Source organism: Brienomyrus brachyistius, chromosome 4 (assembly GCF_023856365.1).
Source record: "Brienomyrus brachyistius isolate T26 chromosome 4, BBRACH_0.4, whole genome shotgun sequence".
Classification (NCBI taxonomy): domain Eukaryota; kingdom Metazoa; phylum Chordata; class Actinopteri; order Osteoglossiformes; family Mormyridae; genus Brienomyrus; species Brienomyrus brachyistius.
In genome coordinates this window covers 35,066,407-35,084,222 of record NC_064536.1, presented here as the reverse complement: position 1 = coordinate 35,084,222, position 17,816 = coordinate 35,066,407, and the positions used below count along the sequence as shown (strand labels likewise).

The window sequence follows — 17,816 nt, the reverse complement described above, 5'->3', positions numbered from 1 at the left end:
GTTTGAACATAGTGTGTTCAATCTGTGTTGAGCACAGAAGTACAATAACAAAACACCACTTGGGTTTAGAATGGAGGGGGGGGGGGTTCCTCCCAATCACACCCCTCCAGGTCTCACTGTCGTTGCCCACGTGAACATTGAAGTCCTCCAGTAGAACAAGAGAGTCCCCAGGAGGAGTGCTCTCTAACACCCCTTCCAAGGACTCCAAAAAAGGTGGGTATTCTGAACTGCCGTTTGGTGCGTAAGCGCAAACAACAGTCAGGACCCATCCCCCCACCCGAAGGCAAAGGGAGGCTACCCTCTCATCCACTGCGGTAAACCCCAATGTACAGGTGCCCAGCCAGGGGGCAATAAGTATGCCCACTCCTACTTGGCCCCTCTGCCCGTGAGCAACTCCAGAGTGGAAGAGGGTCCAACCCCCTTCAAGGAGACTGGTTCCAGAGCCCATGCTGTGTGTCGAGGTGAGCCCGACTATATCTAGTTGGAACTTCACAACCTCGCACACCAGCTCAGGCTCCTTCCCCACCAGAGAGGTGACATTCCATGTCCCTAGAGCTGGCTTCTGCAGCTGAGGATCGGAACGCCAAGGTCCTCACCTTCGGCCACCGCCCAACTCACATTGCACCCAACCCTCTTGGCCCCTCCTACAGGTGGTGAGCCCATTGGAAAGGGGACCCACGTTCCTTCTTTGTGCTGAGCCTGGCCTGGCCCCATGGATGCAGGCCAGGCCACCAGGCTCTCACCATTGAGCCCCACCCCCAGGCCTGGCAAAAATTGTTATCTTTAACAAAAACACATGTACCACGATTATTAGTACCCCTGCAAATTATAGGGAACACAAAGTTACTGAAGCATGTTTCTCCTGTAAATTGTATATTTGAATTGAGTGGAGTGGATAGGGACCTTCAAGCTTTAATCCATGACTTCCTGGTAACGGGGATACGAACATGAAGTGATACAGAGTCAAAATTCCCTTAGTCATCAATCAATATGGGAAAGATAGGAGAACATACAAACCAAATGAGGAAGAAGTGTGTTGACCTTCATAAGTCAAGGAATGGGTACAGTAAAATCCAGTTATAATGGATTTCAAAGGACCTGGCAAAACAGTCTGTTATCTCCAAAGTCCGTTATATCCAGAGTTGCCTTATGCCCACAACACAAATGCGTGACTATTAATAATCCCGACTCCGTATCTGCGCTGGATAATACCGGCACGCCACGAACCTTGTAGGCGGAGCCTGCATGTCTGTTATAGCTGAACAAAACTACTGCTGAAAGCGTCCCTGTGGACCAAATTGTTTGTGCGTTATAAACGAAATTCCATTATGAGTCTGCTATATGCGATGCTTTTTCTGCATGTTCTTAAAGGCGCACGGGTGGGATCAGTGTACCTCGTCTGTTATAGACGATATTCCATTATAAGCGAGTCCACTATAACGGGATTTTACTGTATTAAAAAACAGCTACTTCCCTTAAAATGCCCATTTCTACTGTTAAGGCAATAATACAAAAGTGGACAACAACTGGAACTGTTACAAACCTGCCTGGAAGAGGAGCCAAGTTTATTTTTCCCCCATGTACAGTGAGGAGGATCATAAGAGAGGCAAAAAATCCCCAAGGATGACTGTTGGTGAATTACAAGACCAAGTAAAATCTTGGAGTTACCACGTCTCTAAAAAAACAGACGCCACTTACAGGTCATTTGGTTTGCCAGAAAAAGCTTTTTTTGTCAGTTAACCACAAACGTAAGCGCCTGGAGTTTGCGAAACACTACTACTAAGTTTGACTGGAACCAAATTAAATGGTCTGATGAAAGAAAAATGGAGCTTTTTGGCAAACACCTCTAGGAACTCCTTCAAGACTGTTGGAAAACCATTTCAGGTGACTACCTCTTGAAGCTCATCGAGAGAATGCCAAGAGTGTGCAAAGCAGTAATCAGAGCAAGGGTGGCTATTTTGAAGAAACTAGAATATAAAACACGTTTTCAGTTATGTCACCTTTTTTTGTTAAGTACATAACTCCACATGTGTTCATTCATAGTTTTGATGCCTTCAGTGAGAATCTAATGGTCATGAAAATAAAGACAACACATTGAATGAGAAGGTGTGTCCAAACTTTTGGCCTGTATTGTATGTTCACATGGCAGGCGTGCTGTACCCCAGGTGTATATACTGTATATATATGCTTACATGGCAGGCGTGCTGTACTCTGGGGCTCGCATACGTGTTCCTTCCTTGAGCCGCTGGCAGAAGTCCTCATTGATAGGTAGCCCTGGGTACGGAGAGGCTCCTGAGTATGAAGCCACAAGTTTGGGGTTAGAGATGTGTGCAGTGATGGCTTGATGGTTAGGGAAGTGCACTTGTAATTGAAAGATTGCAGGTGCGTATCCCCCACCACTGAGGTACCCTAAGTAAGGCACTGCTCCCCGGCTGCTGAATTAGCTGCCCCCTGCTATGTCACATATGGTTTAAATGCCGAGGACACATTTTGTTGTGTGCTGCGGTGTGTCAACCATGACAATTAATCACTAAATAAAAAATACAAAAACGTTATGGTGCTAGGTAAGCAAGAGCTATGCTAAAGAGACCCACCCAGAGAGAAGATCTCCCACAGAAGAACACCAAAAGACCACACGTCACTTTGGGTAGTAAAGACTTTGTCAAAAATTGACTCCGGTGACATCCACTTCAATGGCAGCCGGGCCTGCATACAAAGAGACTTCTGAAAAAAATATGCATTTGGCTGGGGTCTAACCCTTGCCGCTGTCAGCCTGGGCATGCAGACACACTGAAAATCTTATGCAGTGGAGCTGGACTTACATCTCCCTGCCTGACGTAGTCAGGGTCTCTGTAGACATCCCGTGCGAGGCCAAAATCACAGATCTTGACCACATTATTGTCTGAGAGCAGGATGTTCCTTGCTGCCAGGTCCCGGTGGATGCACTGTTTTTACAAACATGGGGCTGAAATAGCCACTCAAATAGCCAATCAGTGTCCTGTAATATGACTCCATTACGGCGCAAATAGCAGGAAAGGACAGCACACCTTGCGGGACGCTAAGAACTCCATTCCCCGGGCCACCTGGAAACTGTACGAGATGAGATCTTCCAGGAACAGAGGACCACTGGAGCTGAAGGCAGAACCTGAAAAACAGGGTGGGCCAAAAAATAAATGTTGGAAGACTAGGACATGCTCTTAATGGCACACAAAACCAGAGGTCCTAATGGACGGGACCCTACTCAGTTTCTCAAATATCTTGGGTACACTTGCACTCCTACCATCCTCTTCTTCAGCTTGGTCTTGATCTTCCTCTGCACTCGAGCAGGTGGAGCTGTAGCTGCTGGAAACACTGATCAGGTGCCTCATTGCTCCAGTGTCTCCTGCAAAGTCCTGTGGCACCCAGAACAGGCTGTCAGTGAGGAGCAGCAGGCAGGAGCAGCCAAGAGAGAGAACGGGGACAGGCACCTACCCGCTTCAATAGGAACACGTTACGCTTGCTTTTCAGGTAAGTGGAAAGGTTCCCGTACTTGCAGTACTCCACTATGACCAACAGTGGGCCTAAGCAGAACCAGGAAGACACTACATGGATACGTGTGCTGACACATTATGCCAGATACTTGCAAATAGTCTTACACTGTAGTTCATTCAGATATTCACATAGTTTCAGTTATTGGTGTGTAATCATGACAACCAGCTTAGAATTGTTACATTTAAAAGAAAAACCCATTATGTACATAACCCATTTGCTCCAGTTTCTCCATGAATTGCTACCTTATTGTAGTTTACTTTGGAGGGGTGTGTGTGTGTCTCATGATCCTAGGAGTTACGTTGTCAGGGCTAATTGCCCCTGGTAGGATCTCCCAAGGCAAATTGCTCCTATTTGACCAGCCAGAATTAGCACTTTTCAAATGACCCTTATGAAGATTAAAAACAAAGATCCAGAAATTTTGCATAGAACTGAGATAGCGGGGCCCTGCCCGAATGGCGAATGCTTGGGTTTGTTCATTGGTTGAACCTCTGATCCAGGGGCAACAATGCAGAATTTTTCCTGGTTGTCAAAAACTGGACCAGCTTATTACCCTCAGAAGGGTCCTAGAGAATTCATGGGAGTTTACTCAACCACCCTATGTGTTTTGTGAACTTAGAAAAGGCATATGACCATGTCCGTCAGTGGGTTCAGTGGAGGGGTGCAAGAGTTTAATTTTCATTGCTGGATGCAAGTCAAACTCGTTCCCCATGGGTGTAGGACTCTGCCAGGGTGTTCTTTGTTTATGGAGAGAATATCTAGGTGCAGCCAAAGGGTGGAAGGTGCACACTTTGGTGACCTCTGGGTTGCATCCAATAGCAGATGATGTGGTCCTGCTGGCTGCATTGAGCTGTGATTGTGTGAGAGTACACTGGAGTGGAGTGCCTCTAAGCGTAAAGCTGTCAGGATGAGGATCAGCACCTCCAAGTCTGAGGCTGTAGTTCTTGCCTGGAAAAGGGTGCCGATGAGTTACTGCCTCAAGTGGATGAGTTTAGGTGCCTTGGGGTCTTATTCATGAGTGAGGGAAGAAGGGAGCGTGAGATTGACAGACAGGTCAGTGCAGCATCAGTAGTTATGCTGATGCTGTACCGGTCTGTCTTGCTGAAGAAGGCAGAGGTGGAAGACAAAGCTGTCCTTTACCGGTTGATCTACATTCCCACCCTCACCTAAGGTCACAAATTTTGGGTAGTGCCTGAAAGAATCAGTTCGCAGGTATAAGTGATGGAAATAAGCTGCTTTCACAGGGTGTTTGGGCTCAGCCTTAGATAGGGTGAGGAGCCTGGAGATTTGGGAGGAGCTCAAAGTAGAGCCGCTGCTCATCTCCATTTAAAGGAACCAGCTGAAGTGATATGGGCATCTGAATAGGATGCCTCCTGGATGTCTCCTTGTGGAGCTGCTTTGGGTATGTCCAATCTGGAAGAGACACTGGAACAGAGTGAGGACAAGCTGGAGAGATGATATCTCTCAAGTGGCCTGAGAACACCTGGGTGTCCCTCTGGAGGAGCAGACTGCTATGCTATGCTATGACTGGGACCCAAAAAAGAGTTGAAGAATGGATGGATTGATGGACAGTTTGTTGCATAATCACGCACACAACCCGAAATACACATACAGAACACACATGCACAGACCCACCTCCTGGTTTGGTGCAGGCTCCCAGCAGGTTGACCACGTTTAAATGCTGCCCAATATGGATCAGGATTTTCAGCTCGGTCATCAAAGCCTTATGCTCACTAGGTATGGCCCCCTCTAAACACGCACAGTGATGATGTTTACAAACTATACAGTGAAACACATTTTTGATGCATCAGGCCATCTGTGTAGCTGCTCACTTAAAATGCAGGGATTTTTTTACTTCAGATACCCAGAAGAAATTTTCTACTGTCCAATAAGCAAAGCTATTTCATAGTTATTTGTGTTCCCTTGCAGAAGCTCTGTTCCCTATGGATAGCCATCCTGAACAGATGTGGCCCTTGTGATTAAGTCTTGATACCTTTAAGCATTTTCACAGCCACAGTCTTACAGCTGCTGGAATGATCGATGCCAAACGCTGAGGCCTGCATGACTTTCCCAAAAGCACCACGTCCCAGGGGTTTCTCTGCAATTCATTATACACACATATAACGTGCCATGGGACCTGATGAGCAGAGTGCAGATTTCACAGATCACATCACAATACCCAGTTACAAGAACATGCATCACATACTTCATATACCACAACACCTGATCAGAGCCCAGATCTCATATGACACATTTATCAGCATTTGGTTTTCATAGAATATATGAGCCCGTTTTCATCGGGCTTTACCCAGTTTGAGGCGGTCCCTGGGGAATTCCCATTCGCCCGGATCATAAGGTAGCCTGTGCCCCTCCTCATTGAGGGCTCCCTCTGCAGGGTCCAAGATGATTGACAGGTAGTTGGCTTTGACAGGCATGGAATTTTGCTGAAACATGGAGAGATGTGTGTCACCTGCCTATGTGATGTTGCATTTTGATATATATTAACTGTGTACTCCCTGTATACAGTGTGTTCTCCTCCTTACTCACTGTGTGCAGTATGTATCTCTGTGTATGCAGTGTGTATAGCCCTAGGTACTCACTCTGTACAGTATATTTCCCTGGGTACTTGCTGTGTGCAATATTTTTCCCTGTATACTGGCTTTGTACAATATCTATCCTTGCATACTAGCTGTGTACAGTGTGAATTCCTGTGTGCTCACTGTACAGTACCTATCCCTGCATACTAGCTGTGTACAGTGTGAATCCCTGTGTGCTCACTGTGTACAGTACCTATCCCTGCATACTAGCTGTGTACAGAGTGAATCCCTGTGTGCTCGCTGTGTACAGTACCTATCCCTGCATACTAGCTGTGTACAGTGTGAATCCCTGTGTGCTCACTGTGTACAGTACCTATCCCTGTATACTAGCTGTGTACAGTGTGAATTCCTATGTGCTCACTGTGTACAGTACCTATCCCTGCATACTAGCTGTGTACAATGTGAATCCCTGTGTGCTCACTGTGTACAGTACCTATCCCTGCATACTAGCTGTGTACAGAGTGAATCCCTGTGTGCTCGCTGTGTACACAGTACCTATCCCTGCATACTAGCTGTGTACAGTGTGAATCCCTGTGTGCTCCCTGTGTTCAGTACCTATCCCTGCATACTAGCTGTGTGCAATGTTTATCACTGTGTACAGTACCTATCCCTAGATACTAGCTGTGCACGGTATAAATCCCTGTGTGGTCACTGTATACAATGTGTCCCTATATGGTTGCCATGTACAGTGTGTATCCCTGTGAACTTGCTGAGCACAGTGTGTATCCCTGGGTAATTACTATGTACAGTATATGTCTCTCTGTACTCGCTGTGTACAGTGTGCATCCCTGTATGCTCATTGTGTGCAGTATGTACCCCTGCGTACTCACTATGTACAAAATGTATCCCTGTGTACTGGCTGTGTACAGTGTGTATTCCTGTGTATTTCCTGAGAATAGTGTGTATCCCTATGTGCTTGTTGTTCACAGTGGAGGACATGACACTCAGTCCCCTCTGTAGGGGACATAGCACTCACCTTTCTGAGCTTGCGAATGAACAACGTCAGGATCAGCCAGAAGAGTGTGGCGACCACACAGGTACAGGTGAGAGTGGTGATCTCCACAGTTGAGACCTCCGCTGAATCTGTACAGAAACGGAAAATTGCATTTACTCACCCAGCAGGGTAGCTGTGATTCAGCTTTCAGGCCACAGGGGGGTACTGTGCTTACTTTTGTGAATCTGCCCTTTCCCATTAACAACTGATCAGTATGAAACAATTGTGCCACTCATTCATATTTCCCTCTGCTGGTATATAGGAGGGGCTGAGGAGTTTACTGGCTGGATGCAGACACTTCCTTCCTAACTAGGCCCCTGCTAATACTGACTCCTGCAGTGTCTACCGCTGATTCCCGGCCTTTCAACTCCACAGTGTAGCTCCACCTGTGAACCCTGATCAGCACTTACCCAAAACATGACTCAGAGAAATTAGGTTATTCTGACACGTTTTGCTTGCGGGACATTCCTGGAAGAGGATGGTGTGCAGACAGGAAGTACGTCCTGTATCAGCTGGGTCCACACACCCTAAACCTAAACCGACATGATGACTTATCACTGTACTTTCTATGGTGTAGCTTGTAGTATATTCATTTCCATGTGAAATGGGGACAGGGTTTTGCTATTATTGTGGGTGAGTTTCAGTATTTCCACACTGGGCATTCCTCCTTCTGTCTGCCTGCAGGGAGCTGACCAGCCTCTAGGGGGCGCTGAGGCAGCAGATCACTGGAAGAACCTGCCTTTTTATTAAACATATGTGAGCCGCACATGAAGTGCATGTGGTCTGAATGTTTCTTGGCATGTTTCTGATGGGTGTTACTCTTACTGGTAAGTTGATTCTTTTAGTTGATTCTGCTATTCTGTTTGAAGTGCAAATGCTTTGGCATCGCAGGCTTTTTAATGAAGCGTCCCGGTACAGTTACAGCTGAATCTGGAAGAGGACGTACTCATGTCTGAAAGAAGAGCATCTTTACCATTAACCCAGAGGTAGGCGGAGCTCTCCACAGACCCCTTCTCATTGGTAGCCCTGCAGGTGTAGAGGCCTTCATCCTCAACTGTGATTCGTTCAATGTGTAGAGTTCCTGCTTCTGGAGTGAGGAGGACACCTGATCCACGTTACCCAGAATGCACCAAGGTTAGTCCTATGTCCTTGCATGTGGCTATACCCATCACACACGCATGTGCGTGCTCTCTCACCGGATCCCAGATGCAGCCTTCGGTGGTTCTTCTCCCATGTGACTACTGGACGTGGCACTCCTCGGACGGCACAAGTCAAGGTTATGGAGCTGCTCACATTGACGATGCCATCGGTGAGGTTGTACAGCAGGACAGGCACTTGCAGGGCTGTGGATACACCTGCATGTCTCAGACTGTGAGGCTGCAATTGTATGTGCGAGAAACAGCAGGAGCCCGACCTCTTACTGCTCGAAGCTCTTTGTCCAGTTACCATAAATACGCAGGACAAGTTGCTACGTTTCAGGCTTTCGTGCTCGACGTGAGGAAGAGCACACATTGTATGGGACAGTAGTAAAGTGGATGAACATGAGACAGTTATTGTCTTGGATATCTTCCTCCCGGACATAATTGATTATTGTCCATTTCCTAGATCCTGACACTTTACAATTGGCTCAGTATTGTCCCTTTCCTTGGTCTCGACAGCCAGGTGATTGGCTGATTGTTCTGAGGCTGAAGCTGATTGGTTTATTGCTTTACATGTGAAGTCGCATTGTTTCCCCTTCCTCCTAACCAGTGCTTATTCCCATGTGAACCAGATGAGGGTGGGAATGGCCACAGGAAGTTACAGAACCCTGTTTCTAAGAACTCTTGTGTGTACGCCTGTGTGTGTGCGTGTGTGTCTGTTTGTGTGTGCACCTGTGTGTGTATATGTGTGTCTGTGGGTCACTGGGTAAGAACTAGTGTAGTTAAATATTACTGAATGTGGATGTGGATAGGGTATGAACGTGCTTTGCTAAGTTCAGCCCAGTCTGTAAATGTTGAGAAACAGACCCTGTGGTGCCTGATGGGTGTTCTGGACTGTGGGATCATACAGCTGACCAATGTGACGTCCACACAATGACAGGAAGAGCAGCGTATTTGAATTTGTGTGAGATGTTCCTGTAGTCATGCATTTCGGTAAGTGACAGACTCACTGGCAACTTCCACACTGGTGTCGAGCCGGAACTCCTCCCCTGTCAGCCGATGGTGGACGTGGCAGCTGTAGATGTTGGAGTCCCATACCGTCAAATTCCTCAGTGTCAGTCGCAGCATGTTGGAGAAAACCCCATGATGCAGTGACACGCTGCCTCTGGGGACTGGCTGGGCTGGGTTGTCAGGTGCAGGCGGGCCCTGGATGTCAGGTGGGGGTGGGGTCTGGGTGTCAGGCTGAGACTGGGCAAGGTAGTCAGGCAGGGGTGTGGTTGAGGTGTTAGGTGGGGGTGTGGCTGAAGTGTCTGGCAAGGACAGGGTCGGGGTGTCAGGAGGGGGCATGGTCAGATGCCAGGATAGTGATGTGTACAAGTGCTTGTTGGCCCGACACAGGAGGTGAAGGTCCATTCCCTCCCTGGGCTCCCCCTCCTGATGGATACTGAACCCTCCCGGAGTATCTAAGGATGATAGAGGAGCAGGAGAAACACTTCAGCCAGTGGGTATAGACAGCCTGCACTAAAAGTACAGACTGGTGGTTCTCAAAATGTGGTACATGAGTCCCCTGGTGATCACCAAATAATTGGGAAGGGTTGTTTTTTAAGTCAGCAATCTTAAATTTTATTGGGAACCACTTATTAGCAAATTTTATCATGTGTGATTGAAATTCATCCTGGGTACCCCTCTTACTCGGCAAAATGTATATTAAAGGACCCCCACCCCGCCCTGCAAATTTTACCATATCAAAAGGAATTACGGGACCAATGTATTTTTGAGGGGTTTCCAGGCACAAAGTTTGAGAACCACTGATATAAACTACACAGTTTGAGCCAGCCTACATTGAGGGTGTAGATCAACCTGCATTGAGAGTGTAGGCTATTCTGCATTGAGGGTATAGGTTAGCTGGCATTGAGGGTATAAACCAGCCTGCATTGAGGGTTTAGGCTAACCTGCATTGAGGGTATAGACCAGCTTGCATTGAACTTCTAGACTAGCCTGCATTTTCTTAATCTTTGATGGCAATGTTGAATGCCTATTGTGGGTTAGCGTAACAAGAAGAATATGGTAAAAACAGTTTTTATTTACTTTAGTCATGTGAAACTTCCCGTGGAAACAGCCTCTGATTTCCTGATGGAAGATAATGTTTATCTTTCCAGAACACCACTGCAACTCTCAAAATAAAGCGCATTAGCAATGGCACGGGGAAGTGCTTCGATAAGAGGCTGAGTTCCTGTCAAGCAGCGACACCCCCACCGTGTACCCATAGAAACTGGCATCTGTACTCACTGTGAAGGCTCAGAGAGATTGCAGGATGTAAACAGCTACTTGCTCAGTGACACGTCTTACAGCTTAAGCATGGCTTACACTTAAACTACATTTACTGGTGATGACTGGTTACCAAAATGGACATCTGATATTGATCCAGGCTTTTGTCGTAATGTTGACTATGTTGGATTGGAAAATCCCCTTCCATTAAACTCATGAACTACCTGTCTTTTTGACCATGTTTGAAAATTATGAATACTAATAATTTTGGGAGATAATCTATGCACTGAACGTGAAGTTGAGTTGCCGATTCTCCATGGCCCCCAGAATTTGAATTTTCTTTGTGCAAAATCATCAGCATCCCATTATACACAGTGCAGGGTTTTTCCATGAAGGACTGAAGCTCTTCTAAAAACCTTCATCCTTGACATTAACACGATATCGTATGAACCATGTGCTGGGAGCTATCCATTATTCCGTCCACCCTCTGTATAGTACATTCGCAGAAAATGTAGTTTTAACTGTTAATTTTTAAACTTTACTAATAAAGTGATGGTGCATGGCACAATCAACAGAGAATAATTAAACGACGCAACTTGTAACTGATATGCTGTGCCAGTTTTACCTTCTTTATTGACTGATGATCATTTTAAAAGCAAATATTTCCATGCCTGATGAATGATACAACAGTGAGTGGACGAGTGAGTAGGAAACACTCAACGTGACCCTGAACTGGATGTACATTGTAGAAGGTAGGTGGATGGATGGATGGATGGATGAATGAAGAAGGACTCCTGGGCTGATGTTTAGTAAGTATATATATATATTTTTTTTTTTTTACAACATTATACCTTATAAAGGTAAGTGATATCTGTCTGACTGTGTGATTTACCCTGACTGTGATTATTTGTGTAATTCACTCGTAAGCTGTGGTTGATTTTCTGTACAGTATTATTCCAATTTATTATGAACAAATGGCACAAATGCACACCCTGACACATCTATAAAAAATGTTGCATCAGTGCATACAGTGTAACAATGATGCTAGAATGACATACCTGTAACATAGAGGGGGACATCCCTCCAGTCGCTGCCCATGTGGTTGGAGGCAACACAGCGAAAGATGCCAGGCACATGAGCATGTGCCACCGTGAGGACGCTGACTGTCTGTGAAGCACACACAGACACACACAGACACACACAGACACACAGACACACACAGGCACACACAGACACACACAGACACACACAGACACACAGACACACACAGACACACACAGACACACACAGGCACACACAGACACACACAGGCACACACAGACAGAGACACAGACACACACAGAAAGACACAGACAGACACACACAGACACACACAGGCACACACAGACACACACAGACACACACAGGCACACACAGACACACACACAGGCACACACAGACACACAGGCACACACAGACACACACAGACACACACAGACACACACAGGCACACACAGGCACACACAGACACATACAGGCACACACAGACACACACAGGCACACACAGACACACACAGACACACACAGACACACACAGACAGAGACACAGACACACACAGACACACACAGACAGAGACACAGACACACACAGACACACACACAGACACACACACAGACACACACACACAGACACACACAGACACACAAAGACACACACAGACACACATAGACACACACAGACACACACACAGACACACAGACAGTCTGAGAGAAAATCGATTGCTTCATGTTCTTCTTAAAATTTATGAAAATATTTAAAAATTCATATAAATAAGTATATTCTCAGCAGTTTTCTTGCTGTTCCCAATCTTCAACCTAACCATGTCTGACCTGAGGATGAGCTGATCTTTCAGAAACTGATGGTGGAATCTCTGCTCTTGGCTCCTCTCACCTTATTTTTGCCCTCAATGACTTCCCATCTTTGGCTGATGCTCTGGATGTCATTCTCTGTGTCCCTGGGGCTTGTGCTGACTGTTACAGTGTCTCTTTGTGTGAAGACGTCAGCTTTACACCTAGGTGACACAGCAGGGACAGAACAGGCTCTCAGTTCAATTGTGTTGGTGCCATGATGTCACCATGGTAACAACACTGTACACTTCTGAATGCCATGTCCATCTTCACCATAGTACTTTCTGTTACCATGACCCAGCAGCACATTCACTATTGTTCCTATGAAGACCCAAGGCTGAGAAGCTGAAGCACAGTTGACCCCACTAGCGTGCTGATTCAGCCCCCATGCAGCTCGCTTATGTCTCAGGGCTTCATATGGGCGTCTGCCTGCATGTGGCTGCCTGCCGTAACACAGACGTGTGTTTGCCTGCCTGCTGTAACACAGCCGTGTGTCTGACTGCATTCGCCTGCCTGCTGTAACACAGCCGTGTGTCTGACTGCATTCGCCTGCCTGCTGTAACACAGCCGTGTGTCTGACTGCATTCGCCTGCCTGCTGTAACACAGCCGTGTGTCTGACTGCATTCGCCTGCCTGCCGTAACACAGCCGTGTTTCTGACTGCATTCGCCTGCCTGCTGTAACACAGCCGTGTGTCTGACTGCATTCGCCTGCCTGCTGTAACACAGCCGTGTGTCTGCTTGCTGTAACACAGCCGTGTGTCTGACTGCATTCGCCTGCCTGCTGTAACACAGCCGTGTGTCTGACTGCATTCGCCTGCCTGCTGTAACACAGCCGTGTGTCTGCTTGCTATAACACAGCCGTGTGTACCTGCCTCTGTGTGCCTGCCTGTAGTCACGCAGCTGTGTGCCCTGGCCGCCAGTATTACTGGGAAGTGCCCGTGTGACTCAGAGCTGTTGCTGATAACCCATCATCCCTCCCATGGTGCCTGATTGCTCTTCCTTTTGGCAGAGATGGCCAGATGCCAGCGTCCTGTCGAGCAGACACGGGACCCCACCCTCAGGAGCGTGCCAGCGAATCTCAAGGCCAGCGAGGTGGCTATATTCTCCCACGCCTCCCAGGAAGATGCAAGACCCACCACCCAGCTGGGACACTGTCTACAGGAAGCCACAGGAATAGCTGGCAGTAATGACCACGAGGAGTTAAGTCACTTAAGGCAGGACCCCACCTGCACAGGTAATGGGGTTATGGCAATTTGCTGCCCTGACACTGTACCTGATTATAATCTTCCCATTTTCAATGATACTGATTGGTTCTGATTCTGAGTTTCTGTGAATGTCGCGCATCAACATGAGCAGAATGTGTCGTGAGCATCACAATTTGCCTCCAAGAAACAAGCCCGAAAAACTAATCAAATCTTTTCATAACATTTAATGTAAAAAAACATACATTTGATAACACATAAACACATCAGTTGATATTTATATACCAGCTAACAAGTGTAGCAAAGGTCAGTTAGTGTCATAAAACTATTAAATATTAGATTCATATATTACTCAGAAATATCTTTACAAAGTGAGTAAGTCACATTGGGACAAAGACCCGTAAAATACGACGCCCCAGTACAGAGGGTCACATGCCAGCAGCACTAACAGACACACGTGCACATACATCCACACGCACACAAACACACACACACACACACACACACACACACACACACACACACACACACACACACACACACACACACACACACACACACACAAACACACGCGTGGCTCACAGCCAGCCACATCCACACATGGTACAGAGGAAGTCCAAAATGGAGAACATTACATTAGTGTTACAAATACAGGGCTGATGATGAAGAGGCTGATGGTGGACAGTCACTGGGTTTGGAGGCAGCAGCTGCATTTCCACCCCAAGATAAGAGGGAACAGCATGAACATCCAGAAAGGAGCAAGCCAGTTTCTTCTAGTCCAGCTCGGATCGCCTCATAAGTGTCTTTCCAGATGGGAATGTGAGGAGCCCAAAATGGGCCGTGGCAGCTTCCGTGGACATAGGATCGGCACAGGGGGTCCCATCCGCTATAGTACCAACTTGGGGGGGGGGGGGGCAGCTGAAATCAATGATGGCTCAAGTACAGGAGAAGGGGGGTCTCTGTGTCCATGGTGGGCGGAGCTGCTTCTTCTCAGGGAAAAATAAATAAATAAAGAGAAGACGCTGGTCTGCCCATGCCGCACGGTCCTGGCTGGGCTCTCCCTCATCAGCACTCCCAGCATGCAGTGTGCCTCCTGGGGGCCCCCGAGGGTGCTGCCGTGGAAACGGACTTCATGGGATGTGCTGGGGGCCGGGGGGTGAGCTAGGGCTGTGGTCTCAAGAATAGATCAAGCTCCTGAGGAAGGCAAGCGAGGCCCGTTTGAAGACGAGGGACAATCACGGAGCAGGGAAGTGTCTCGCGCCAGGAGGAAGCCAAACAACGAGAGGAAAGCACTCTGATTTTGGCACAGGAAGCTGGCTGCAGTCCTGCCGGAGCGAGATAAGAGCGCTCCCAGGGCTGGTCCCTAGCAGCCAGGGGCCCGCCGGGGCCCCGTTCTGTCCCCTGGCCTCTCCGACTCAGCGTCAGGCTAGCGGCGGTGCAGTGCTAGAGGGAACAAGGGCCTGATAAGGGTTCGATCCACTGAATCACATCACGACACAGGTAGCTCCGTGACAGCACCTCTAGTGTCAGTTCGAGCGTCTGGTGGCCTAATCTACAGAGAAGCTGGAGCGAATGGGTCACGTTAGAGCTGCGTCAGGGCCGCAAGCCCCATAATGGAGCTGCTCCGTGCCTCATGCTCGTGAGCCCACTGGGCCCGAAGAATGACATGCAAGGTGGTGTCACAGCGCCGGCAGCGTGCAGGGTAGCACAAACGGGCGCCTGGTCAGCAACTCTGACATGTGCAAGTAAACAGCAGGTCATCCCACATGCTAGCAGGGATATTCACTCCGAGTGAACTTTCAGTAACGTAAAGGAGACGTCAGGAAATAGGCACACAGGACGCAGACTGGACCGGGGCGCCGTGAGGAAAGAGCTGTGTGTGAGGCATGTGTACGCGCTGTGCTGTATAACCAAAGGCTCATTGTTACCCTGGATTCACACGGGGGGGGGGGGGGGGGGGGGTTGTGAGGAGTAGGGAGGAGATATGTCACAGAGGAGAGTCATTCCACTCTGCAACATGTTAACTGCCATAAAGACAGTGTGTGTTGTTTGTTGTGCATGAAAGATTATGGGCTTCCTTTAATAACTTTTAAGTTGAACATACAAAGAAAGTAACTGAAGGATAAGAAATGAACAATGTGGGGCTGCCCCCACAAAACAAGCTGCAATTTTGCGATTCAGAATTTTGAATAAGAATTTAGAAGGATTTGGTGATCAGTGGTCATGGTTGACACACCACAGCACACAGTGCACAACAACGAAATGTGTTCTCTGCATTTAACCCATAGGTGACATTGTGACATAGCAAGGGGCAGCTAATTCAGCACCCGGGGAGCATTGCTTGGGGGCGGTACCTTGCTCATGGTACCTCAGTGGTGCCTTGCTGAGTGTGTGTAAGGTTCTGTCTACTCCCTGCAATTTAGAGTATGTATGCGTGTCAGTTTCTCCACTCTCACTGCAATTTTGAGTGTGTGGACAATGCCCTCACTGAGATTCTGAGTATGGGTGTGTGAGGTTTTGAGCCCTCTCTGCAATTTAGTGTGAATGTGTGAAGTTCTATGCCCACACTTTAATTCTGTGTGTGTGAAGTAATGCATCCAAACTGGATTATGAATGTGTGTCAGGTTTTGTGTCCTCACTGAGATTCAGAGAATGCGTCTGTGAGGTTTTGCATTCAAAGTGCAGTTCTAAATGTGTGTGGAAAGTTCTATGTCTTTACTGCAATTCTGTGTGTGTATATGTGTATCTGTGAGGTTCTGCATCCAAACTGCAATTCTAAGTGTGTGTTTGAGGTTCTGGGTCCTCTCTGTGATTCTGAGTATGAATAGCCTGCATCTCAGGAGAGTTTTGCATAATTAATGTGTTGTGGTGAAATAAAAGGTTCTGCATCACCAGGATGCTTCTGAGCAACAGAGATAATAAACATCATCTCACTGCTTTCTAAAAAGGAACTTCATTAAATCATAGATTTTGATTTAGAAACGAACAAATTGTGCCTGGGAACGCGGATCTGTGAGCCATTGAAGTTTTTTTGTATGCCTTTACACACACACACACACACACACACGCATACACACACCCACAAACAGAGTGATCTCCACAAACACACAATCAAAACATGCAGCCTCACACACAAACACACACAGAAGCGCGACATTAAAGGCTTCGAAAGACAAACCTCCAGAATGCAGGGAGGAAACACTGCCTGAACACATGCTGAGGTAGACAAAACAGAGGCGTGGATGCACTCGCTGAATTAGGGTCAGGGTAGGCAATGGAAATGCTGTGTATGCTTGGACAGCAGTATGGGATTCTCTGACTTTCCAAGGTTTAAATCCCATTGAGGGATTGAGCAAAGCTGCTGAGAGACAGTTTCACACAGCAACAGCCTCGCTGTGCATGACCAGACTAACAAAGACTGTAGGTCTGACAGCATCAGTTCAACAGCAGCTTATACATTGTCTGATATGGACTTTAATTTTCAGGACAGAAGAGGAGATGAAGGTAGTAGAGAGGTGTGATGGTCACTATGAACCAGCCCGTGAAAAACCACCCAGAGTGTTATGGTAAGATACCATAAGTGTTATGGTGATACACCAATGCAGCTTCAGTGGGCAGGTAGGTCATGTTCGTGTGTGCGCGTGTGCATGTGATCTTCTCTCAGTAAGGGGACACTTACTGTCCTTTCTTCGGACAGCGATGCCACAGCCAATGGATGCTGGGGGCAGGAGACCCCTGTGAGGTGCAGAGCAGCGTTTTCGAGGCGCCCAACTGGACGAGGCCTATATCTTGTGGAGACATTGCCTTCTCTTCGATCTGGGGTCTCACTGGAAGAGCACAGAAGGATAGTGATCAGCGAGATTGGGGGCAGGTGAGGTTTTAAGCAGCTGGACGGGTCAAGAAGGTGGGGACACTCACTGCGGACGGCGAGTGCAAACGTGAGGTTCCTGTACAGCTTGTATTGGGGGATGGCTGCCAGCATGGTGTAGACCCCAGAATCCTCCGGCGAAACATCGTGGATGACTATAGAATGACCATCCATATGGTAGCGGGAGCATCGCTCAGTGGCTGGCGCCCCATCCTTCATCCTGCACGGTGCACACCATCACTGTCACATACTGCACAGCACTTGGATATCTACTGGTGATGCCTTAGTGTGGGTGCAATCTCGTCTAAATGCGGGTTTACCGTGTTAATGCC

At 47.6% G+C, this 17,816-nt stretch overlaps 1 protein-coding gene across 3 annotated transcripts in view; it reads right to left on the bottom strand.

The window, feature by feature from the left end:
- flt1 (fms related receptor tyrosine kinase 1) overlaps positions 1 to 17,816 on the bottom strand; it is a 31,199-nt gene that overhangs the window by 4,366 nt on the left and 9,017 nt on the right. Inside the window, exons 9-25 of one of the 3 annotated variants that reach the window (XM_049010525.1) lie at positions 17,535 to 17,704; positions 17,296 to 17,443; positions 12,457 to 12,577; positions 11,585 to 11,693; positions 9,269 to 9,721; positions 8,316 to 8,462; positions 8,093 to 8,224; positions 7,102 to 7,208; positions 5,837 to 5,972; positions 5,522 to 5,626; positions 5,164 to 5,277; positions 3,472 to 3,560; positions 3,281 to 3,392; positions 3,048 to 3,145; positions 2,823 to 2,945; positions 2,595 to 2,706; positions 2,193 to 2,292 (exon numbers count right to left, since the gene is read on the bottom strand). In XM_049010525.1, coding sequence (XP_048866482.1) covers positions 2,193 to 2,292; positions 2,595 to 2,706; positions 2,823 to 2,945; positions 3,048 to 3,145; positions 3,281 to 3,392; positions 3,472 to 3,560; positions 5,164 to 5,277; positions 5,522 to 5,626; positions 5,837 to 5,972; positions 7,102 to 7,208; positions 8,093 to 8,224; positions 8,316 to 8,462; positions 9,269 to 9,721; positions 11,585 to 11,693; positions 12,457 to 12,577; positions 17,296 to 17,443; positions 17,535 to 17,704 — 2,376 coding nt within the window. Of the gene's footprint in view, positions 1 to 2,192; positions 2,293 to 2,594; positions 2,707 to 2,822; positions 2,946 to 3,047; positions 3,146 to 3,280; positions 3,393 to 3,471; positions 3,561 to 5,163; positions 5,278 to 5,521; positions 5,627 to 5,836; positions 5,973 to 7,101; positions 7,209 to 8,092; positions 8,225 to 8,315; positions 8,463 to 9,268; positions 9,722 to 11,584; positions 11,694 to 12,456; positions 12,578 to 13,825; positions 15,060 to 17,295; positions 17,444 to 17,534; positions 17,705 to 17,816 lie in introns of those variants that run through there. The other 2 variants (XM_049010526.1, XM_049010527.1) reach the window with 2 other exon arrangements.